Here is a 25,057-nt window from a genome sequence, read left to right as displayed (position 1 = left end):
ATGGCCTCAGCTTCAAAGTGCTGGGATTACAGGTGTTTGTCACCACATCCTGCATGGTAGACGAATTCTTAAATGTGATGCGGGTAGCAGCCTGCTTTTTGTCTTTAATAGATACCAGGAGTGACAGAAACGTTAGTACCTGAATAGTGTACTGAGATCTGTTCTTTTAGAAGGCATGTCACCTTTAAACATGATTGCATTTGCTTAACATAAACTGCGAATTTCATTTTTTCCCTTGGCTTCCAAAACTCACAGTAATGCACTACCAAATTTAGAATCTGACAATAGACTAATACTTGGTTAAGAAAAAGCAGTGTTGTTGCCAGAATAGCTGCAAAAGGGAATTTTAAGGCAAGAAGGGTGGGTGGCTACAGGTTCCTGAACTACAAAATAGGACATATTTTGGGAACAAGTTTTTAAAAGTCCATGAGTTCTTGAACGTTTTTATGAAGACAAAACACGGGCTGTCATTTTTTCTTATCATGGGAAGGCTGAGCCAATGTACTTTTTTCTTGAACAGCTTCCGCAGTGGTTTCTACTCCAAGGATCTACATTTTTACATCTAACAAACCATAGACTTCATTTGAGCTTCTCCAGCCTATCAGAAGCCTTAGAAGGCGGTGAACTGGCTGAATGACCTACATAGGCTCTGCCTTGCAAGGACTGCCAGAGATCATCCGGTGTGCGCCCTCTTCACAGAACTCTCCTTTTCCTCTAGGTCCCGCCTTGGTTCCTGGAGGCAGTCGTGCCAGGCTTATGCAGGCGGCTGCAGGCTGCGGGCACTCCTTGCTCCAGCTCACCCTTTCACCCCTCCTTCACCCCGGGAGTGCCACGCCGGGTGGCGCGGTTTTTCTGACCACTAGGGAAGCTGGGCAGGCGAGGCCAGAAATTACAGGGCCTCCCGGCTTTGGCGAGCTCTAGCATCTGCATCTTCCTGAACCCAGCCACTGTCCTGAATGAAGCTCTAGTGGATTCGAAAGAGGCAGGGTCTCGCAGGCAGCAAGCCGGACTCCAGGGAGGCCTGAACTTATTTCCCACCTTTCTCCCCCTCCCCCCCCCATTTCCCCCGCCCCCATCCCCATTTGAACTCCCAGCTTCGGGCCTGGGAGCCGCCCCGCAGGCTAGCCAGCCCCAAGCACGCAGAGTTAGAGCGCTCTGTAGCGGAGGGCGCGCGCCGCCGTCCAGTCGCCCGGGGCATCCCCGTGCCGGGGGCGGAGACGAGGGCTGTGGGGGCGGTGGGGTAGGGTGGGCAGCACGGAGTGCGGCTCCTGGACCCTGGTAGCCCGCCCGGAGACTGGCAGAGGCGGAGGGCGCGGCTCGCGGCGCTGGGGGCGGGGTCTCGAGCGCTGATTGGTGTGTACCTGGGGGCGGGGCGCAAGGGCGGGCCCGGGGTGGGGCTGGCGCCAGGCGCTGGAGCTGCGAGCTCAGGGCGAGGAGTAGCTAGCAGCTGGAGCCGAGTTGGAGGAAGCAGCGGTAGCGGCAGCGGCGAGGACGGCGGTGTAGCCAAAGAACCGGGACAGCGATTCGCCAGCAGGTCGCAGCTGGATCGCAAGAGCTTGGGAGCTGCGAGCTTGAGAGGCCGCTGAAGCCCAGGCCGGGCAGAGGAAGGAAGCGAGCCGACCCGGAGGTAGGCGGCGGCGGCGGGTCCCGGTGTGCCCGGGAGGGGGAAGCGGTGCGAACGCGCACGGCCGCCGCTCTTCCTGTCACCGGCAGCCACTTCTGCTGCCGAGCCACTCAAGGGGAAGCGAGCAGGCTGCCAGCTCCTAGTTGCCAGGATCTCTCGGCCGCTGGGAAGCCTTCTCGGGCCAGTGACCAGCCTGTGTGGTCACTGAGAGCCACCTCCTGCTCTCATTTCCTCCGTGGTACTCCCGGCCGGCTCTGCTCGTCGCCCGGCACGTTCGGTCCCGGAGTTGCCAGCGGTCACCGGCTCCCCTCCTCCTCCGTCACCTCACGTTTCCGAGGGTCCCCGATTGCCCTGCAGCTCTCTGAAGCCGGCAGCGCGCGAGGAGAGCGCCTGGATCGCTGCCTTTGCGTTAGCGCGGCTTACCCTCCAGGCCCGGAGCCGCAGCCGGGGTCTCCGGCCGGGCTGGGCCACGGTGGTCCCCGGAGCTCGCCCCCAGCCCCCGCCCTCCGAAGTTTGCCTCCCTCCTCTTCCGGGGTGGGGGAAGTGCGCCTCGGGCGGTCGGTGGCTGGGGCTCTAGTTCGGCGTCTGGCGCCCGCCGGGCTTGGGCAGGTTGCTGGAGGCATAATGAGTGGGATCCTGGCACCGCCCGGAAATCCAGCTTTTCCTAACGCGGGGCGACCCTGGAGGGACCTGCCCAGCAATAAGCTGCCGGCCAGGGAGAACCGGCCCGCGTGCAAGCTGGAGCTAAAATATCTGGGGGAATTGTCTGCAAGCCACTTCCTTCCCAAAGGCAGAAACTGCCCGGCAGATCACGAGACAAAGAGAATAGAAACGCTCTGACCAGGCACGCATGTACAGAAATGCATTTTAGTAACCAGCTTTCGCGCACAATAACGCAAGGGTGTGAGCGGAGTGGCTGTGACATGTTGAATGCTGTGTGCCGGCACTGGATTCAGGGGAATTCTGCTCCTGGCACTAGTAATACCGGAAAGGTCTCCCTTCCACCGTTAATTCTGGAAGGAGCTGCAGGCTCTCTTGCTGTACTAGTGTGAATTTATGCTTTATTTCAGGGTTTCATGATTTTAGGACTTAATTTTCCCTCCTTTCTTTTCCTGTCTTTTTCCTCTTTGTCAGACAGTGTGAAATAGGAAAGGATGAAGCAGTTCCGGGTTTTGAGTGTAGCATGAGATTGTCATTTCAGTGAGATCGAGTTTCAAGTTTTAGGTGGTAGGGTTACTCACAAAGCTGATTGACCTAGGCTCCTTGTGCAAGCCTCTCTTAATATTTCATTAGCTTGTGTTCCGTGTTGGACACTTGAATGATGGTAAATTATGAGCTAAGAAAGCTTGTAGTAGGCAGATGGGTTTATTTCTGCCTCCGAGCAGATCAGTAGATTTCTAAAGTAGATATATCATTAGGACAGCAGGGCCTTCTTCTGCACAGGTGAGACTTTTTCACATATGCATCGTTTTTCACTGGGCAGGGAACCAGCACCCCAAGAGCCTTGTTTTTTTTTTTCTTTTCTTTTTTGCATTCAAGCAGATCATTTTCTTAAGCACACAAGTTGCTTAAACTTTGGAAATCCTGTGTTTTTGCTTATTACAAAGAAAGTGATCCTGGTTTTTCTTGCAGCTCTTGTGGTTCAAAGGCAGGTTTAAATGGGGGAAGCTCCTTGCAGAGGTTCTGTGTAACACTGCCGGCTGCCTGCCTCTAAGTGCCTGTTGCAGGCCATGCTACTTTTCCATAGCAGTCTTGTCAGCTTTTACGATTTGAAGAAAGTTGGATGGAGCTGATATTGGCTCGCAGGCTGTTGTGGGAGTTTGCTTTTAACTTTCATCTTGCACCGGGACCTGTTCCTAGTTGCATAATAGGGCTCTGCCATGTGCACATTGTTATCTGCTGTTTTATTTGCATTTTTATGATAGCATTCTGCTTTTTCACATCTGGGATGCGCTGTAGTCATGTAAAAAGAAGTATTTCACTGCCCACTGACTCGATTTATTGTTTTCTTTAGCTGTGTGTGTGTGTGTGTGTCTTTGGTACATTTCTAGTATAAAGTTAGTTTGGGAAAACTGAACACATAGAAATATGCATTTTTGGCTGCTGATGGTGGGTGGTGTGCATACATCTTTTGAAAATGTTAATTACACCAAACCTGATTGGTGCACCCCCTACCCTTTTGTTCTTTCATTAAGTATATATTAATTGTACACAACAGTGGGGCTTAGGGGACATTTTTATACATGCATGTACCAAATGTTCATATTCATTCCCCCATTAGCCTTTTCCTGTCTCTTTTTCCCTCTCAAACTAATCTCTCAAAAGGCTTTGAATCTTAAGTTCAAGTTTATTCAACTCACACAGACTTTGTACCCTTAAAAGTATTGGCTATCCTTTTAAACTTTTCCCGAAAACACCATGGAACTTTAAGTTTGCTGTATTGATTGAACTTTCTTTTCTACCCCACTTTCTCCTAAGTAGTTCAGTTAGGTGTTGTCAAAGGCATTCACTTTGAGAAAATTATCCACATACTTGATAAAGTAGGAGGAATTCTGGTCCAGCTTTTGTTGTGTTTGCATTTTTGACTTGCAAAATGTGTTTCATTGGATAAAGAGATAGTGAATGAGTCAACTGGGGAAAATGGTCTTATGGTCAAGTAGTCTATAGCAAGCTGAGCTCGTGTTTGCACACGAGCCTTTACATTTCTTCTCTCATGAATAAGGTGTACACATGCAGAAGGAATTAGCTCCTACCAGTCTATTAGGCATTTTAGACAGGTCAAGCACAAACCCTTTGCATGGTGTAGGGCTTTGCTAGCTAAGGCAGCAAATGAAGCATCCTGGAGAAGCTTTGAAAACCAGAAAGTCACCTGTCAGTCAAAGGTATTATTAGTTGTATGTGTGAGAATGTATCAGTTTGGAGGCAAGTGTCTCAAGTAGTTCGCCCCAGCCTTGAACTCTTAATGTAGCAGAACTTGACTTTGCACTCTTGAGCCATTCACCTCTACCTCCCAAACCCCGGGATTACAAGTTTGTGCCAACTCAACTGTCAGTTTTTTCTAAAGGCAGTGTAAATTGCATCTTTTTTTTTTTTTAAATCGGTTGTGATTAACTTTTAAGTACTCATTTATTGCAATTTTTAAAGCCTTATTTGACTCCTCTCTAATGGAATTTTTTTTGGGGGGAGGTCATGGTTTTGCCAATTCTCTTATTGAAATCACTCGCCTAACATACTGGCAATTTAGGTCATTTCTTGTACACTAAGTCAAATGAACTGAAAGAGTGTGTAAAAACTTATAGCTTGTCTGTTTGGCTCATGCTAGTTCCTCCCCTCAAGCCTCCCCTCCCCTCCTCCCTCCTCACCCCATGTTCTGGAGAAATGTGCAATGAGTGTAGTACAAGCTTACTGAAGAAAAAAAATTAAGACTGTAAAAAAAAAAAGTCACTTTGTTCTGCCACCATTGTATACCTTAAAGTAAATCAAATATATACCCATAAGCACCTGTAGTCAAAATAGTTCTCAGGTTAATGATCACCTGGGGGAGAATTGAAATCATAGGAACCTGGCCAAAGGGTCAGGAGGCTCCGCCAGTGGGTGTTGTGAGTAGTTACGGGCCGGCGAGGGCGAGGGCGAGGTGTCTGGCCAGCCATTCAGCCTTTGCCCTTACCTTCTTCCTGGAATGCCTTTGTGGTCCTGACAACTGAGCTTGTCCCAGGAGAACCCAGCTGCCTTCACTCTCTGAGGGCATTGCATGACTGTGTTCAGTTTTTCCTCTCTGAGGGCAGCTGAGGGAGCAGCCATGAAGCCCAACTAGACGACAGCGTGTGACTCCCACCTTGCGCCTAGCCACCAGGCACACTTCTGTCCCCCTCCCACATAATGCCCCCTGACCTCCCCTGAGCCACCTTCCACCTTGGGTCTGGAGAGAGAATTACTTGGGCTAAGTCCACAGGCAGGCGCTATCTGACTCTATTTACAGCAAGAGCTTTATTTTAGGTACCTTAAGGCTTCTTTTAGAACTGCTTGCAGCATTGAAAGGCAGTGTAAGAGAAAATTCCTGGCACCTGTCTGTTTCTGTTTTAAATCTGCATTGTGCAAGCAGCAGTGGCATTCAGTGCTAGCGGTCCTATTGTTACCAAGAGCAGAACAAGGGTGCCATAACTGCAGTTGACTGTCACTTCAGGCACGTCTTTTAACTTTGCTTGTTTTCTCATCTGCGAAATGGGGGCCGAGAATTACGCTAGAGCAGTTGTAAGGGTTCACGTCAAATTCCAAGAACTGCTCCTGGCACACCACAAGCACTGAGTCAGGGTTAATTGGGTTAAGCGTGGACTGAGGAGCGCAGTGGTGCTATGGTGGTGCTATGGTGCTACGTGCTTTTGTGATTGTAATTGCCTTTAATCCTCATAATGACCTGGTAAGGACTAGGTCTGCTTCTATTGCCTCACATGATGATGGAGGGAGGTTTCCTATAGTTACATATCTAGGCATGGACCAGGGCAGCCGCTGTTAGCTGCAGCTCACAAGTCACCCTTCCTGCCGTGAATTTAAAGGACTACCATTGGTTTCTCACAAGAAGAAGCACTTTAGGGCATCTCCCTCAGTTCACACCTCGAAGGATCGATCCCTCTCTACTGTAGTCATGCAGGGAACCAGGCACGCTGACCTCTTCTGGATGGTAGGGCTCTCTTCCTTAGCCAAGAAATAGCATGGCTTTTAGTCCTAGCTCTCTCCATCACGATCCTCTTAGTCTAGAAAGGCTGCTGGGGGTGGGTTGGGGTACCTCTCTCCATTCCTCTTCTCGCTGTGCTCAGGGACACCCAGTGTTGTAACTGCTTTGCAGTTCTGTCTCTTAACTATGTCACCTGGGTGTGTACTCACTAGCCCCATAGGGCTTGCAGGCAAGAATTACAACCTCCACACCCTACTTACCCACACTGGCTACCCAGCCTCAAGTGTGGCAGCAGGCAGCACATTCGGTTTAGCTTGTTGGTTTGGAAATGAATTGAGATATTAGATGCCTGTAACATTGGGCCCATCTTCTCTGTCCTCCTTTTAACTGAGGTTACCTGGTGTCTGCACCACTCTATACACAAACACATCGCGTTTACGAGGAACAGTTTAATAGTTCGTAACTTCTGGGATTTTGAAGGGTAGACAGATTTTCAAGTAATGATTCTTGTTTTGAAAAAGACTGTATAAGTTGAGGTGGGACTTTTGTGCAAGACTCCGAGCTAGCCCATTAACCAGGGAAGAATTACACATGGTGGTGTAGGCAGCCCACCCAGAGTCCTCTTTGTCTTAACTATAGACAGTTTTGTTACTGCTACCTACTGTCATACCAGTAAGTTCATCACAGGATGGCAATGCATGAGTACATGAATATCATCTTGATTTTTTTTTTTAAATGTGATTTGAAGATAGCCATTATTTCTGTTTCCCAATCAGGTTTTCCAAATCCTGTCCTTTGTAAAATGTGGATGGAGTAAGTGAGCAAAACTGGAGGGCCTTTCAGAGAGTTTGTTTGACTCTTTCCCATCAGGACTGCAGGTTAGAAGGTTGAAGAAAGAAGGAACCTATTTTCAAGCCATTGCACATTAAGCAGTCATGGATTCCTATTTGTCAAGCCTCAAAAACAAGTTTATTTGAATAAATGAGAATTTCTCAGTATGTTAACCAGAGAAAGAAAATTTACTTTCAGTGGGTGGGCCTGTAGAGAGGTTAAAAAATTGGAGCAAAATAATTTCTCTTAAGGAAATTATGGACGGTTGCATAGGATTTTGTATAAAAATAAGTTTTGTAATTTCTTCACAAAAATTCCATTATGGCTTTTTTGGGAGGAGTATACCATATTCTATTACCTTAGAGCTTATATCATAAAATTGTCTAGGTTATCTGAAAGTAATATAGTATGCTGATGATGACATAGCTAATAACCTTTACTCTGTGAATCTGGCTGGGAATAGTTCACTGGGCAGGTGTTTGTATCTAAAGAGAATGGGAGGCATAATATAATGAAAGGGGAAACATCTGTCAGAACTCCGAATTGACTTCAGGAGGGTCACACGGGCACTTCCACATGCTGTAGGCTGCTGGGTGTTCTGTAGCCCCGGGGGACAATTTGAGGAAGAACTTGCCAGTCCTCTAGATGTGACAGTTCTCATGACTCTGGATAGATGCTTCACTTATCTCCCCAGGGAGGAGCTAAGTTGTTAGGAATTGTGCAATGGGAGGCCCAGGAGAGTGACACAGGCAGAGAGGCCAAGAGGGATACAGGTGGCAGGAGCGAAGTTTTGTTGGACACGGAAGGGCAGGATTCCAGAAGCGATTTGCTCAGGATCCTTTTATTCACTAAGTTATGGACTTCTTCGGCAAGGTTGCATTTTAATGAAGTGCTTTGGAGAAGCATGCTGGATGGTTCAGGTGCCGGGGTCCCACACTTGGCAGGCATGCTGCCCAGTAATAATGACTTCTTTTTGTGCAGGTGTGTGGGAGCCAGACCCACTCACCTGTGTGGCTGCTGTGAAGGCAGATCCACAGAGTTCTCATGGGGACCGTTGAGAGCAGGCAGGGCACTGCGTCGTTGATATTGCTGCTGTGGGTACACCGCACCCTGGACATCTATCTAAACCCAAGACTCCATAAATAAGTTATGGTGGTGTTGGAGGGGTCTGGAACTGAGTTTAGATTCTACCTCTGGTGCTGAGTGTAGTCATGTCGGAGATTCTTAGCTTTGTCTTTTTGTTGAGTGTGAGTATCTGTAGTACCCTGGTTCTCCTGGGTTGATGGGGACACAGCACCCAGTAAAGTGTCATGTGATAGCTGTGATAACAGCCTCATTTCAGTGGGTATGGCAGGCCAGAGAAAGTGTGCAGGGTGCAGAGAGGAGGGCTTGCCTTTCTCCCCAGCCGAGGTCTCCCTGAGCTTTGTCACCTCATGATCAAGTCCCCACCCAAATAAATGACTTGTCTGCGCTCCCTCAATTTTTACTGCACTTCACCGACGCTGAGTCATTGCTCACCTTGTCTGCTAACCTTAACTGTCTGCATTGATCTTCCTGGCCATGTTTGGGGCATCTCAGAAGACAGACATGCTCTCCTTACAATCCCTGAGTCAGATGAGATCTGGGCTTTCTTTCTGAGGCTAAGACCCAGAGTCCTGCAGATCTTAAGATTCTTCTGATAGTGGCAGAGGCGGAGCACTTTGCTGAAGCCTCAAGGTCTTCTAATGCGGGGAGGGATTGTTTTCTCTAGAATCCAGACTCCTACAGCCATCAGACTACACCCAAGTTTCACCCCCTGTGTAGACTTAGCCCTAGGCACACTCAATAGGATCTCAGGTTTAGAAAGCCCTTAAAAGGAAGGGGGTTGGGGGGAGGGGGAAGCAGGTTCAGTGTATCCTGTGTGGAACATGCCTAGCTATATTGTTGTGCTATGTGCTGGGGTTTGTTACTTGGTTGCTGGGGGCTGGAGGCATTGCATTTCCTGTTCTACTGAGAATCCCACCAAACTGGTCCTCTGGGTGGTTGAGATTGAGGAAGTGCTAGGCACCAGCTGGCAGAAAGATATCTACCCAGGCTACTGATTTAGGACTTTCCCCCTCCCCCAAAGGCACACATTGCCAGGAAAAGCTAACAAAAATTTCAGGGCAGATTTGAAGGAATTAAATTATTCTTAGGCATATTGCCTGGTTTCCAAGCATTTAGGGATATGTAAATTTTCATGTTCTTTGGAGTTCTGTGTCTCTTTTGTACAGAGCACATTAGTACAAAAAAATGAGATTTGCTAGTTCTACATTTTTGTGTGAATTTATGCAATGAATATTTAATTTGATTCCGTATCTTTCAAAGGAGAGGCCTTCTTCAAATGTAATATAGCTTATTTTTTTTTCATATGCTTCACTGGATGCATTAATTTTTTTTTCCTTCTGATAACTGAAATGCAGAGTAGAGGACTATCCCAGATTAATACTCCTGCTACACAAAGATTTCCAGTGTTTGTTTTTACTTCCTTTGAATATGCAGCCCTCTTTAGAGTGTTATTGTATAACGGTAAGAGGCTTTAGCCATGTGAAGTTGAACACTTTACACTTCTGAATGCCAACATAACAATTAATCTGTGATTAGATTTTGCTTCTTAAGATGCCTACCCCCACAAGTGCCTGGAAGACTCAGGCTCTGAAGGGCTGCAGTCTGTAGACTTAGAAGAGTCCCCTTGACGCGGCACCCTGACATCGCGTGCCTGGTTTTTGATTTGTTATACTGTACAGCTGGTGAACTGAAACCTTTAGCTTGAATTTTAGTCTCTGCAGTAAAGGTAACATTGAGAAATAAAGTGGGGTGCCTGGTGGATCTCGGCTGCATGCTGTGCTGTCCAGTTAGCCATCCATCCTGATGACTCCAAGGCCTCTGAACATTGGCTCACCAATTGCTCTGCCCTCAGTTTGCTTTGGCAATAAAAAGCAAATAGTTTTCATTACCCTGGCCTCCACCAAACCTGTTTTACATAGTATTTCCGTAGCAGTAAGCATGGTTACTTCCTTTTGTTTCTTAACTCAAGAAGTGAAGTCTAGTTACCATCCTCATTACTGGCCCGCAAGTCTTGGACCTCAGACACTGAGGGTTCCTGGATGAGCAGAGAGGCCTGAATGATTGGGCCTTAATTCAGTCTCTCATGTGTGAGTTTCTGCAAGGCTCTGACCTGGGGATCCCCTGTGTTTACCTGATCTTGCTTGGTCCTATTTCTAGGATTTACTTTGTATCTAAGCCTTGACTTGGCTTCTCAGTTTGCCTGAACTGCAATGTTTTTGGATCTGTGGATCTCTACCTCCCCAATCTCTGTCTCTGTCTCTATCTCTTCTGTGTGTGTGTGTGTGCACTCGTGTGTTTTTCTCAACCCCCTGTAATCAATCCAACCTTATTTGCAGCTAATTACAAAACCTCAGGTATCCTCCTGATTTCAGCTGGAGTTTTTGGCCCGTCACTATCACCCCTGCTGTGGACGCCTGCATCCCATGAGGCCTCTGCGCTTTCCTTTGCCTAATGTTGGTAGGGAATTCTCAGCAACACAGGATCAAGCACTTGCTGTGCTTACTTTCTCCAGAGAGCATTTTTCACCTTCCACACCTTCTCCCTTTGTTCTGTACTGCTGCAGTATGCGCCCTTACAGCCCAGCTCGTGCCTCTCTAGTCTCTGTCCTCACCTTTCTCAGGAGCCCTCACTCCCATCCTTTCTCTGTGCCTGTCCCTCCTGGGCACTGAGGTCAGATTGGGATTCCTGTAACGCAGCCTCTCCACAGCGCCCATGCTGTGCTCACTTACACGTGGGGACTTCCATTTCCTGTTGGTGTACATTTCAGGTGGTCCTCTTGTCTTCCTACCCCAGGGTCACTGTTCCCCTCTTTGTCTTCTGATGGATGAGACTGCCTGTGGCTTCTTTCTATAATATGACATTTGCTTGGTCTCGTCTGTACCCAGGATCATGCCACACATTCCATTCTGTCTGCAGATTCCTGCAATTTGATGTGGTCTCTCTCTCTCTCTCTCTCTCTCTTGAACCTCATAGTTAATTTGTGTCAGCGTCTATTGTGGCATCTACCTCATGTTTTGATTCCTTGTGTACTAGTCTTATCTCTAGAACATTGCCACATGCTAGCACTTCTACCCCCGTCGTCCCACCCAGTGTTCTTAGAAGGCAGGGACTGTCTTACTAATTGTGGTTTTGTATACTGTGTCAAGCATTAGGACACCGGCCTGTGTATGTTGTCTGCCAAATTGATTAAGTACTTGTTGAATGGGGGTAGAAATTCAAATCCACACAGATGGCCAAGTGTGACGTTCATTCCTAAGCCTTGTTTTTGCTTTACTAGGTGAAGCTGAGAGCGGAGCGTGGCAGGAAAATCAGACGACAGATGGACAGTGTGACAAGAACGTCAGAGAGGATTGGGCCTCGCTTTGAGAGTCAGCCTGGAGTCAAGGTGTTGACAAGTCACTGAGAAGGACACGTGGGAGGACGGTGGCGTGCAGAGGGAGAGCCCTGTCTTTAGTCACACCATTGATGGAGGACAGATGGACAGCCGGATGGCCAGTCACCTCTCTTAAACCTTTGGATAGTGGTCCTTTGTGCTCTGCTGGACACCTGTTAGGGGTTTTAGCCCATTCTCTGAACTCACTTTCCCTCAAAACGTAAACTCAGACGTCAGTGTGCAAGCGGGCTCCTCTGTGGCAGGGCACCAGAGCTGCAGACATGAGTGCAGAGGGCTACCAGTACAGAGCACTGTACGACTACAAGAAGGAGCGAGAGGAGGACATCGACCTACACTTGGGGGACGTACTGACTGTGAATAAAGGCTCCTTAGTGGCACTTGGATTCAGTGAGGGCCAGGAAGCCAGGCCTGAAGATATCGGCTGGTTAAATGGCTACAATGAAACCACTGGGGAGAGGGGAGACTTTCCAGGAACTTACGTTGAATACATTGGAAGGAAAAGAATTTCACCCCCGACTCCCAAGCCGCGGCCCCCTCGACCTCTTCCTGTTGCTCCTGGTTCTTCAAAAACTGAAGCAGACACCGAGCAGCAAGGTCAGTGTGATGAGTGGCTGGTTAGTTAGTTAATGACCTTTTAATTCGTTTTCATTTTTTATTTTCTAATTGGTAAGATCTTAGTCATCTTTGAGCTAGGATAGCTAGGCTTTGGGGCTGAAGTCATTTTGGCAAATTGAGCTGAACTGGTATATAGTGTATAAAAGTTTGGTCAGTCATTTCATGGCTAGAAGTTGGCTTACGTGTGTATAAATTGGGAGATGGTGTCTGAGAGCCCGTTTTGTGAGTATCATTAAGCTCTCCTACTGCAGTGGCCATTAAATTAACATACGGAGAACTCTTATAATTGTTCTTGCTTTGGGAAAGAAAGCAAAGGGTAGGCCTAATATAGGCATATGCAGTGTCAATGTGATTTGTATGGAAAAATGTAGAGTCTTAAAGTGACCACAGAACTCCACAGAGAAGAAACCATTGTTTTTCTAACCCAGATTTGGCCTCTTGGTTTCCTCTCCAGGCTTGGAGTTAGCATAAAAGGAAAGGGGTTTCTGTTCCCACAAGGGCAGTGCGGGACCATTGTGGCAGCGATGCCTAGAGTCTGCCTGGCCTTCCTGAGAAGAAACTCCAGTTCACTGGGTACTTCTCTTAAATGGCAACCACTTCCACTTGAAATCGTCATGCTGGAGATAGCCCACGCTCCAGTTGGGCACAGCTGTTTCTTGGTACATTTCTTCTATTCAGTTTCTTACTGCGGAGAGTTTTATGTTCAGCTTTGGTGTTGTCTGTTCTGTCAGACACTGTTTCTTACTAGTAAATCTCGGGCTACCCAGGAGGTTTTTGGAAGGGATTCTGATAGCAGCGTCAGGTCAGGCTTTCCCAGATGAAGAAGTGACTAAGAATAAAGAGGTGGATTTCAAGGGTGAGAGCTTCCTTTTAGCACTAGGCAACAGGACTGAGAATATAGTGTCTGAGTCAAAGAACAGACCTAATATACCCCCAAAGGGATACTTGGTGAACTTTATACTACTTTCCTTCCTTCCTTCCTTCCTTCCTTCCTTCCTTCCTTCCTTCCTTCCTTCCTTCCTTCCTCCCTTCCTTCCTTCCTTCCTCCTTTCCCTCTTTCTTTCTTCCTTTCTTGTAAGTACACTGTAGCTGTCTTCAGACACTCCAGAAGAGGGCATCAGATCTCATTACGGATGGTTGTGAGCCACTGATTTGAACTCAGGACCTTCGGAAGAGCAGTCAATCCTCTTAACCGCTGAGCCATCTCTCCAGCCCCCACTATATTTCATCATAACAAATAATGTAGTTTTTAAAATTATACTAAAATAAAAAGTATTTTTTTGCATGCAAATCCAAAAGCTTTGAATGTGTGCATGTGTTCTGAGCACATACACTAAGTACTGTGTTTCTCCCATATTATGGTTTAACAGACTGAAGATAAACAAGTCACTTTTTTTCTCCATCAAATAACATGTTTTCTAACCTGACTTCTCTCTTTTTTTGTTTTTTGTTTTTGAAAGATTTACTTATTTTTATTTTATGTTTATGTGTGTGTTCCTGACTGTGTATATATGCACCATAGGCATGCAGGTGCCCATAGATGTCAGTAGGGGACATCAGATCACAGGAACTGGAATTACATGAAATTGTGAGTTACCATGTGGGTGCTGGGTACTGTGCACAGGTCTTCTGGAAGAGCAGCAAGTACTGTTAATTGTTGAACTCTCTCTGGTCCTTCAGCAACAGCAGCAGCAGCTGCTGCTACTTCTTTCTCCTCCTCCTCCTCTTCCTCCTCCTCCTCCTCCTCCTCCTTCTTCTTTTTCTTCTTCTTCTTCTTCATTAAACTTAGATAGTTAAATAGGTTAATTTAAGAAGAAAAATGACTTCATTGCACCTAAAATATAAAGGGTTGCAGAACCATAAAAAAAAATAGCTCAGTTAAATTAGAGATGATTCATAAGATGGGGTTGTGGGTGCCAGGTCATAATTACTGACAAAAAAGACTTTGTGAAATTGCTTCTAAACAAAATTGCATGTGATAGCTGCCATCCGGTGTAGGTTTATTCAGCTGTCATACCCAGTCAAGGGACAGGTCTAATAGGCACAGGACTTTCTTTTTTGCAAGGTGCTGCATGTTTATTGTACTTTCTTTCTCTCTTTTAAAAAAGCAGCAAGGTTTTTAACAGCCTTTTTTTTTTTTTGATATGTGAGAAAAGGAAAAAATTTAAAAATTCAGTAGGGTTCGAGAAGAGACCCATGATAATGTACGTGGAAATATTGGGGAAAAGGGGTGTGACTATAAGTAGGAGATTTGAAGTAGCTGAAAGGTTGGGAAAGCAGTGGAGGGAGGGGGTTCCCAGGAGGGCCTTGTACTCAGCATTCATTGGACACTCCAGAAGCATTAGCCTCATCCTCTCATTTAAATATGACTCATGTGACATGGGAGATCAGCCGCTCCTGACTAGGTACAGATGTAGCTTTCTTTTGCCCAAGTAAATATTCATTTCCAAAGCTTTCGTAGTGGAAAATGGTGTGGTGGCAAGAAAAGGGAGTTCTTTTCCTTGCTTTCTTCCTCCTAGGTGATAATTTCTTCACTCTTATCTTTTTTTCTTTGGACTCCCTCCATCGAATGTGTATTCTTTTGAGTTCTTTGGTTTTCTTCTTCTCATCCATAAGGCTACTCTTCAAGCCCTAAGAGCCGTGTGCATTCTCTCTTCTGGATCCCTGGACACCAGGTACTCTGTCAGGGCGTTGGTGTAGGTAGAGGAACCTTGCACCAGGGGGCATGCTAACCATGTTGCTTTTATCCTGTGGTTTCTCCTTAACCCCAAGCATCCTTTGTTTTCTTCCTCATGTTTGACAGGTGGTTTTAAACTCCTGGGCTCAAGGCATCCTTCCTCCTCTGCCTCCCAGGTAACCGTGACTACAGTTGGGTACCACAGCTCCTGGAGACCACTCTGTATTTCAAAGAAAAGTGTTACTCAACTCTGGCCCAAAGTAGACTCTTATGAGCGGTTCCTCCTTATGCAATAGAATCTACCTTTTTCTTTCTTTGTATTGCATGCATTTTGAAAGAAGACTATGAAGGTTAGTTATGGGGTTAGAGAAACTAGCATTTGAACGGGGACAAAGCAGGCACTGTTATGTAGCTAAGCCAGTGATTGCCAAGTACATAGTAAGTGTCAAACAACAACAAAATGCAATGAAACCTATGTGAACATCTGATTGAGCAACTCCTCTCAGGAATTGCTCTACCAATACATCTTGCACATATGTAGTTGTCCAGAGTACCCTAGCCTGTGCATTGAGTAAGTTTATTTCTTGAATGATCTTGGACCGGAGGCATCACATTCATTCAGTAAATACAGATGAGGGGGTGATGGTCCCTACTTTGTGCTAGAAAGCAAAACAGAGGATGAAATGAAGACATTTTTTTTTCTTCCCTTACGGGGCTGTGTTCTGTTCACTCAGTGCAGCAATTCCTCCCTAGGTCCCTTACATTGCTGATCTCTCTCCTCTTCTCACTGAAGCTGGCTCCCGGTGAGCTCTAATGGAGAGGGGGTCTAGGTTCCTTGTGAGCTACCTGTGGAGCGCAGTGCTATCATGTCCTGTCAAGTGCGTAAAGGTTGGTGCTCCTCTAGTTACAGCACATGTGGCTGAAACGAGCCACTTGCTCTGTGTGTCACATGCAGGTGCACCAGCTGAATGGCTCAGCCACCATACCTTATTTGCTCTTTGCTTCATTCACCTGTGAGGCACCCTGTGGCTTTGCCCTTCAATGTTGCTTGCTGGGCCTCCAGACCAGCTTATCTTCAGCCACAGCCCTTGGGACAGATCATTCTGCTGCTGGGAAAATGGGTGAAGCTGATAGGGAGTAGAAGGTGTGTCCTATCAGCAGGTGACCTGAGACATAGATTTTATTATTTGTAGTGGCCTCCTTACCTCCTCGCCCCCTTTTTATGGCTTTCTCTTTGCATGAGGGTCACAGTGGTTCAAAACGAGGCTTCCTGTTTTATTTCACATTCTTGTAACCTAGTGTCCCATTGGAGCATCTTTGGCGACAAGTTTTTCTTTGTTATGTTGGACCGTGTTAAGGTGTGTCTTCCACACGGAGACATATATCGGTTATCTGGACCCTCTGCCTTCACTGTTGGATACAGACATTCTGTCCTACACAAACCTTCCTTTGTTGAGGATCTCCCGTTTCCTCTCCTATACAAGGAAATGAAGCACTGTGAGCAAGAATTTCGGGATGAGGAGACAATTACCTTCTTTTGTGCAGACGGCATCCATGGAGCAGCTTTTAGCAGCTTGAACACATACTTTGCGATCCTCCAGTTGTAGTTCAGCTTTGCCTGGCTATTTAATCTTTTGAGCTTCTGACCAAGAGAGTTTGTGTTAAGCAGTAAAATCTGCTAACCTGAGGGGCCACTCTGGCACCGAGTTTACATAAACCTCAGGCAGGCCCTATGCACCCGTGACCCTGAGGACTCCTGACAGCCGGTCCCAGCTGGTTTCACATTATAAAACAAAACGCAGACATTGGCTCTGAACTGTTTTACATTTTGATCCAAATCCCTTCTAAACTGGAGAAGAAAAGAGCCTCCGTTCTGTGTTTGTTTTCGTGGTCTCCCCAGACACTCTATCTTTACATTTTTTCACACCCTAGCTTTTGAGTGTCCCTCCATGCTCGTTACCCCTTGTCTAGAAAGCGAGGCTGCAATAAATCACGTACATCGTACATCGGCTGCACCACCCAGAGGTCACAGAAGCTAGAGAGAGACCTGATCCCAAATTACACACCTTGGTGGGGTGCCATGGTCTCAACGCGAGACTCTCCGCTGGAGACAATAGACAGAGAGGCATTCCTGTCTGTGGAAATTGTGTTGAGAATATGCCTTTTCTTACGGTTCTCTACCTCCTCTCATCCTTCCAGTCGAAGCATTGCCAGAAGCAGGAGGACTGTCTCAGGCATCAGACTTTGTTTGTTCACCTGTTCTGCATTCTGTAACCGTGGTGCTCTGTGGAGAAAGCAGGACAAGGTGTCGGACCCATAATGGGAAGGTTCTTGAGCCTCTGCTCTCTGCTTCTAGATAGCCAGAAAAAGCTTGAATGTGTGTGTGCCTTCCATGGTTTCCTAGGAAACAAAATGCATTTCTGAAAGATGATTAGTGTAATTGATTAAACACAATTGTTGTTGTTGTTGTTGTTGTTATTTTAGTGGTCATGGTGATAGTACTGTACTGAGAATCAAACCCAGGACCTTGTGCATGTGAAGCAAGTATGCACCTAGCCCACATATATAGCTCTTTTTTTGTTTGGTGTTGAGATACAATTTTGCCATGTAACGGGCTGGCCTGGAACTCACTAAATAGACCAGTCTGGCTTTGAAGTCCCAGGGATCTGCCTTCCTCTGCCATCAGAGTGCCCAGATTAAAAGGAAGGAAAGGAACCCTGGAGAACAGTTTGCATATCCATTTGTAAAAGGAAATCTAGAAGAAGAGAAAGGACTGTCTCTCCTTCACTCCCTTTCAGGCCTCTTCTGAAGCAACTAGTTAGGAACTGACAGGAGGAGCCCTCTGGCAGCTGAGTCACCGCTGCCCTGGGCATTCCCAGCCTGGAGAGGAGACGCACCTCCTTCTCCTGGGTATTACTCACACGGATAGACCAGAGCTTCTTTACAGAATCGATGGCCGCGGGCAGCTTGGGTTTCTTGTTTTTCTTTCTTTCTGGATTTATTTCTTTCTTTTTATTATAGATAGAGTTCTGTGGGTAAGTGCCAGTGACCTCGAATTTCCCTGTAGGTGGAGTGACAGATGGCTGTGAGCTGCCTGACGTGGGTCCTGGGAACTGAACTCTGGTCCTCTGAAAGAGCAGTGCATGCTCTTAATCATTGAGTCATTTCTCTAGCTCCACATTTTATTTTTCCCTTAAGTGAAATGCAGTAATCCCTGGCTGACACTTGGCCACCTGAGGTCAACAGAGATCTGAAAATATTACTATACAACTAGGCATCTGAGGGAAAGAGAGAGAGAGAGAGAGAGAGAGAGAGAGAGAGAGAGAGAGAGAGAGAGAGAGAGAGAGACAGACAGACAGAAACAGAGACAGAGAGAGAGACAGTGACCATATTTCTTTTTTTTTTTTACTACAGACTATTGTGATTATTGTAGTTTGTATTGTAGTTTATACACTATGCTCCTATCACAGATGTGTATGTATAGGAAGAAAATAGGATATATAGAGAATGGTACTATTTGTGTATTTAGATGCCTACTAAGCTACTAAGGGTCTTAGAACTACTGTATTCCAGCATATTCTATGTTAAATTTTTGGGCATAGCATTTTGTGTGTGTGTGTGTGTGTGTGTGTGTGTGTGTGTGTTTGCAAAGTGTGTGAAGGGCCACAGGACTTACCTGTTCAGTGTGAATGAAGCCCTCCCACCCCCCTTCAGACAAGTTATTTAAGCCAAAGTGTCATGTTTTCTTCACTACTGATTGAATTAATGTTATTTTCCTAAGTTTTCTTTGTCATAAAGATAAAGCTCCATGGACTGTAACTTTAGTTGCCACTGGAGTCTAGTCTACCTTCTGGGTGGATGCATGTATCTTTGTCCAAAAGGGATTAGTAAACATGTCTTCAGTACATTCAGGTTTGGGAAAATAAACATTAGAAAATTTGAAAGTCAACAACACATGGTGCCTTGCATCTGCTAAATTGTATCCCAAAAGGAGAAAATTTTGTACCTGTGGCAAATTTGCATGCCAAATGTGTCACATCATTTGCATACTCATATTTTAGTTAGTAAGGAACCAACAGAAAGTAAATGTTAGCTGTGCAGCTGGCTGCTGTTTATGTCTATGCATATCTTTTGTGGCTGACAGATTGCCATAGGAAAAGATGTAAAATGGGCAGAAGCCCGAGATGGGGGTGGGGGTGGGGTCACTTGGTGTGGTACCTAGACGTAGGAACAGCATTGCTTCATAAGCTGTACTGAATGTTTTCATGTCATAGTTTAATTTATAGTATTTAATATCAAAGCAATCTTCAGGCTTTTAATAAAACAAATCTAAATAGAGACCAATAAGATGAAGTAAACATTGCTTTTATCCCAACTAGGATCCAGTTGCCCCTCAATTTAACAAAATTGTATCAGAATAATTTATAAAGGTTTTTTTTTTTGGCTTTTTTGTTTTGTTTTGGCTTTTGAGACAACGTTTTTCGGTGTAGCCTGCTATCCTGGAACTCACTTTGTCAACTTGAAACTCACTTACCTGACTAGGCTGGCCTTGAACTCAGAGATCTATCTCCTTCTGCTGCCAGAGTGCTGGGATTAAAGGAGTGAGCTACCACTTATAAACTATTTCCATTTATCATTATTTATCTATAAAGTATCCTTACTTATCCTTATTCTCTTACTGTGGCACTATGAACATTGTCAAGGAACAATCTTGTAACTAAAAGCCCAATACAATGTACATTGTTGAAATGCAACTTTGTAGGAAAGAGAAACAAGTGGCAGAACCTGTGCCACCTGATAGCCTGGGCCTCATTTTAAGGAATACTTTCTCTTCACCGTTTCTTGCTTAGAGATAGATGTTGGCAATCTCCTTGATTCATCCATCTTACCTGTTCTCAGCTACTGGCATACATTACGCAAGGCCTAGATCATTCTACCCTGTCACAGTCTGATGCAGATTGAAGTTAGTGTAGAAGACGTTCTGTAATGTGTTGATCAACTCTGATATCCAGGACCGAAAGAAATATTGGCATGCTTAAAATATCAATTCTTTCTGATATGCTATTTAGGTCAGAAACTACCTTGCCTCCCCAAATATTCCGTAACCTCTTTAATACCAGTAAGCACTAATTGTAAAACGAACAGTTCAATATTGGCTATGTTTTTGTTTCAACTTCTGAATTTCTACTGCTAAGAACTGTTGGAGAACTAACTCCCCTAACCCTCAAGGATAAATTCTTTCCCCTCCAGTAGCCCAGCAGCAGTACCCTGAACTCCTAGATGTGGAGAAAAGAGAGTTTATGTGAAGGACTGACTTAGGATAACTGGGAAGAGGAGCTTGTCACAAGATCTGCTCAGAAGCTTCTCTGGCAATTATAGGAACCATCACTAATAAAGTGTCCAGTTGGTACCTCTTTGCCCATCTGTATAATACACGATCTTAAGACATACTTCACCACGGTATAACTGTTGCTGTCCACTTATTGGTGGGCACTTGGCAGTTGCTGACCTCTGCATTGGCTCATGACTCATAAGGTTCACGTGCTGGTGTCCTTGGAATGCCATCTCACCCTGGGCAGCCACTGGATTCCCCCTTGTCCTTAGGGATTTCGTGGCTATTTGAACTACAGTCTCCAGGATCGGTAAGGGATGATAGTCATCATGTGTTCCTTTGGACTCTGAAGCTTTGCTTGTTCAGACTTCGCATCCCTAGAAGAGGTGACACATCTTCATAGTAGGACTGTCCTGAGGCCAGTTCCTGTCTTTTATGGTCATTATCTTGGTCGAGCTTTCTGCTCAACAGGAAAACACCTAATGGTCCCAGCAAAAAGATGCTGTCTTACTTGTTTTGATAAAATGCAATTTTCCAAATTATTTAAAGGTGCAGAGAAGGTACTGTTTTGTGATATTAAATATTATTATGAGCTGTGAACTTTTAAACTTTTGTGACTACATTCAATGCTGCTGGCTTTAATTTTACTAGAGATTTTAAAAATGAGTATTTCTTTTGTTTGCTGGTGCTGGGACTTGAACTGAGAGCCTTGTGGGTGCTAAGCAGACACTCTAACAATGTGCTCCACCCCAGCCCTTTGATGTATATTTTAATTAAACTTAAGAACATTGCTTCTTCACTCAGCAATCCGTTTGAACTTTTTCCATCCCTTGCTCATCTGTATCCTAACTGTAACCACATAGTTGGGTATTTGTGTCACCGTTAAACTTGATATGTATGATTATTTATAATTTTTAAATATAACATTTAAAAACTTTATGTGCTCGTATATTACGTACAATTTTAAAGCATTTTCCATCAATAACAAGCTTTACTAAGTTATTTTAAAGGTAGCCCCAAAATGAATATTTTTGAAAGAAATGTATTTAAATAGTCCAGAACACTGATTTTATCTAATTTCAAGGAAGGAGATGAAACAAATATGTTTAGAATAAGTGACTACTGTCCCATACTTTCTCATAAATATATTTGCTGAAAATTTTTTAGTTTTAAGTTGAACCTTGAAATTGTATAGACATAAGTGTCTGCCAGCCTCCTGCTGGGCATTTTATAGCCATTTCTCATAAGCTACTTACTCATCCTTTCCAAGGTAGGTTCTTAGAACCATTTTGAGATACAGCATAAACTAGTCTCTGACTCTATAGCCAAGGAGCCTTTGCTGAGTGGAGAATCACGTGGAACATGGTGGCAGCCACAATGTGGATCTTGACTTGCTGACTCTGAAGTTATGGGCAGCTGAAGTATATATATATGTATATATACTTCATATTATATATATATATATACATATATATAATATATACATATACATTATATGTTTAGCATTAGTCATTCCATTCACCCAGCTGCAAAGAACTTACCTTCATATTATATATGACTCCTTTCTGATCAATACATCAAAGGGTTAACTTACAAAGAGAAGGATGGGGCTTCCAAAAGAAGGCCATGTTTTGGGTATATGCCTATGTATACTCCACCCCAATACTAGAATATATGTATCCCGGTCCGATAGTTCACAAGTTATATAGTCTTACAAACATACCCCACACGCCAGTCTCTGTTATTTTTGAAGATGCTAAATGCTGCTTCACATGCTTCTGAGTTTCAGTTTTTCATATTTCAGGCTCATAGCCTTTCCATTAGAATGAAACACAGGCTGGGCCTGCCCTGCTTCAAAGCCAAAATCCTGAGGATATCCAGCCCAAGAGCTGTGTGTTTTGGCGTGGGAAGACGGGCTGCTTGGAGTCTGTACCTACGAGAACTCTCACGTTGACTCCAATGAATCCGGAGCCTTGTTCCCTGAATTATGTCAAGGTTAGCAGTAAATGCTGCTTTAGAGGACTGAGTAAATTACTGAATTCCTGTGAATGTCAAACTCTATTTCTCAGCAGAGTCGGCCACTGCCAAGTTTGTAATGTACACACTGTGTTCTGTTTCCTGACCTCCAAGGACAGGAGGGTGGATGGAGGGCTTGCATAGGGCACAGGTGAATTTTATTTCTAGGGACTTACTATGACAATGTGACACTCCTGGTGAAGTCTCTGAAGCACTGGGCATTGGGAAAACTTCTTGAATACTTTGATTTTCACCTTTTTTCCCCCTCATTCAATTAAAAAAAATATTATGTAAAAAGTTCCCTGAGTTTATAAAGCCCTCACTGGTAGCTCTGGCATAGGTTGTTGAGAGCCTCCAAGAGGATCTCTTTTTCCCACCACAGTCTTAAGAGGCAAGAACAAAAACACATTCTTGATGATTCCAGGAATTAGATCTAATTGGAAACCCTGCCTGTTGTGAACTCAGTGGATCCAGTATTAAATACACAACAGAGTAAGGTTTGACCTCTTAAAAGTAGCCAGGTAGCCCCAGAACCTCCCTGTTTTTGTTTTGTCACTGGGGGAGTTTCTCTCCTCTTCTTTATCTCCCCAACCTTACCTTTCTTCAGTGGGAGGTAATAATTTAGAAAATAATGAAGCCACATGTGACTGCTCAAACCTGTAATCCCAGCGCTCAGGAGACAAGGCTCAAGGATTCCAAGTTCAAGGCCAACCTAGGTTACCTATGAGATCCAGCCTGAGAAACAAAGAGACAAACAAATAATAAACAAATAAATAATCAATAAGTAACAATAAAGCAAATCAATACATTCTTCATATTAACCTGGGAGGGGTAGCACAGTGGGGTGGAAGCAGAGTGCTAGAGGTGTCTCTGAAAGACTCTAGCTGAGTGAAGTTTCATGCATTCTAGGTTATTGGTCATTCAGGGCCCCAGACAGCCAAACTAACATCAGGAAAGGCGTTTTTCCTTTTAGATTAGCAAAACTATGATGAAAGGACAACCAGTTTGGGCATTGCCCGGGAACTGTTGGCTGTCATCTGATTTTAGACTTGAACCCAAGACTTAAGCCGGTGGAGTGGATGGGCAAACCGCATGTCTGTGAGAGAGCTTATTCACTGGTAAACAGGAAAATCCTCCCAAGCCTTCAAAAAAGTGTTGTTTTGTACATCTAGGGGGTTGAAAGGCAAGAGAGACTTCTAGAAGTGAGTGTTTCAAGCTTGCCTGCCCAGAGTGGACAGAAAGCAGCTGGGTGATTCCAAGCTGAAGAGATGAGGATGGGGTAAGATGAACAGGGAGTTATTTTAAAGATTTATTTATTTTATTTATATGAGTACACTGTAGCTGTTAGACACACCAGAAGAGAGCATCTGATCCCATTACAGATGATTGTGAGCTACCATGTGAATTAAACTCAGGACCTCTGGAAGAGCAGTCAGTGCCCTTAACTGCTAAGCCATCTCTCCATCCCCCAAACGTGGAGTTATTAGAGTAACTCAATATGTATTAGATGTAGCCAACAAGAAGGAGAATGGTCAGTGTTAAAAATAAGATCTGTACTCAGCAGGATACAAAAAGAAAGAGCTTATAGAATCCAGAGAAAGAGACTGAATGGAAATGGGTGTGGGAAGATATTCAGAGATGGCGGGGAGAACTTCAAGCGTCTGTGAACAGGAACTCCTATCAAGTAACACATAGTAACATGGTTGAAGCAGCTTTAGGACTGTGCAGATCTGAACCTTTTCTCTGTCGTACTCACATGATGTCACTGTAAAGCCACCTCTGGATATAGTTCAGAAAAAAAATTAGATTGTAAGAATAATATTAAAGTTCTTTGCCAAAATACGTAACAAGGTGTTTGTTACCAAGCAACAGAATCTCCCTCCATTTCTAGCAGTCAGTGTTGGAAGCTGTTGAGTTCCAACCCAGTTTTGAGAAGAAATGATGGGGACCAGAGTAATGAGCTGCCTCCTTATACTTTATATTGGCTGCATTTACTCAGGTACAACGCAGTAAGGTGGGGCTCAAAAGTTCTATTTTCATCTTTAAGTTCACAACTAGAGCATATTCTAAAAGTAATTTTGATTAATTTAAGTATTGATCATTAGACATATACAGGGTGTATCTTCCAAATTCCTAGAACTACCATGATATAACAGAAGTATATCAATGTGAATGGAAAATGCTTATTCTGTATAAAGATTTTTAAAGAAATTATATGTGCATCTATGTGTGCACACATAAACCTAAAGCTCGCTTTACAACTGCCTTTGCATGTTGCACACGTTTCAGGTTCTCTGCTAACCCCTGTTTGTGTGTTAGCTACTTACTTCTCATGATAGCTCTATGATTGTGACTTTATCCATGTACCCATTGTAAAGCCAGAGTGTAGTTAGATTCTCAAGTTACACAGCTAGTAGGAAAGTTGAGATTTGACCTCATAGCGCTCTCAAGCCGATATAGCATGCTAACAAGAGCTGGTAGATAGTCATGTTATGCCATGTGACTCATCCACTCCTGTTCAGCCAGGGTGTGTCCTGGAGCTGAAGACAGATGACCCCCCTCAACCCCCCTGCTTTCCAGTGACCTATGGTTTGCCAAGACAAAAGGAGCTAAACAAAATGGATGTTTCCTGTCTCAGGAAACAGACTCAAGAAAAACTAATGTATGAAGCAGACATGAGTGTCATTTTTCCTTACATCAAAAGAGTGTGGGGTCAGCAAGCTAGGAAGAGGAGGTGGTTGATTTTAAAGATAGTTTATCCCCTGTGTATGTTGGAGCCTACTGCTGTTACTATTGTTTTTGTTTGTGTG

The 25,057-nt window shown here is 44.8% G+C and overlaps 1 protein-coding gene across 1 annotated transcript in view; it reads left to right on the top strand.

Annotated features, from left to right (window-relative positions):
• The first annotated feature begins 1,471 nt into the window (after positions 1–1,471).
• Pik3r1 (phosphoinositide-3-kinase regulatory subunit 1) overlaps positions 1,472–25,057 on the top strand; it is an 86,270-nt gene continuing 62,684 nt past the window's right edge. The window contains exons 1-2 of the mRNA XM_031360480.1: positions 1,472–1,627; positions 11,491–12,201. Of these exons, the coding sequence (XP_031216340.1) occupies positions 11,868–12,201 (334 nt within the window). The 5' untranslated portion in view covers positions 1,472–1,627; positions 11,491–11,867. The remainder of the gene's footprint in view (positions 1,628–11,490; positions 12,202–25,057) is intronic.

Source organism: Mastomys coucha, unplaced genomic scaffold (assembly GCF_008632895.1).
Source record: "Mastomys coucha isolate ucsf_1 unplaced genomic scaffold, UCSF_Mcou_1 pScaffold8, whole genome shotgun sequence".
Classification (NCBI taxonomy): Eukaryota; Metazoa; Chordata; class Mammalia; order Rodentia; family Muridae; genus Mastomys; species Mastomys coucha.
This window is presented reverse-complemented; position numbering and strand designations above follow the sequence as displayed.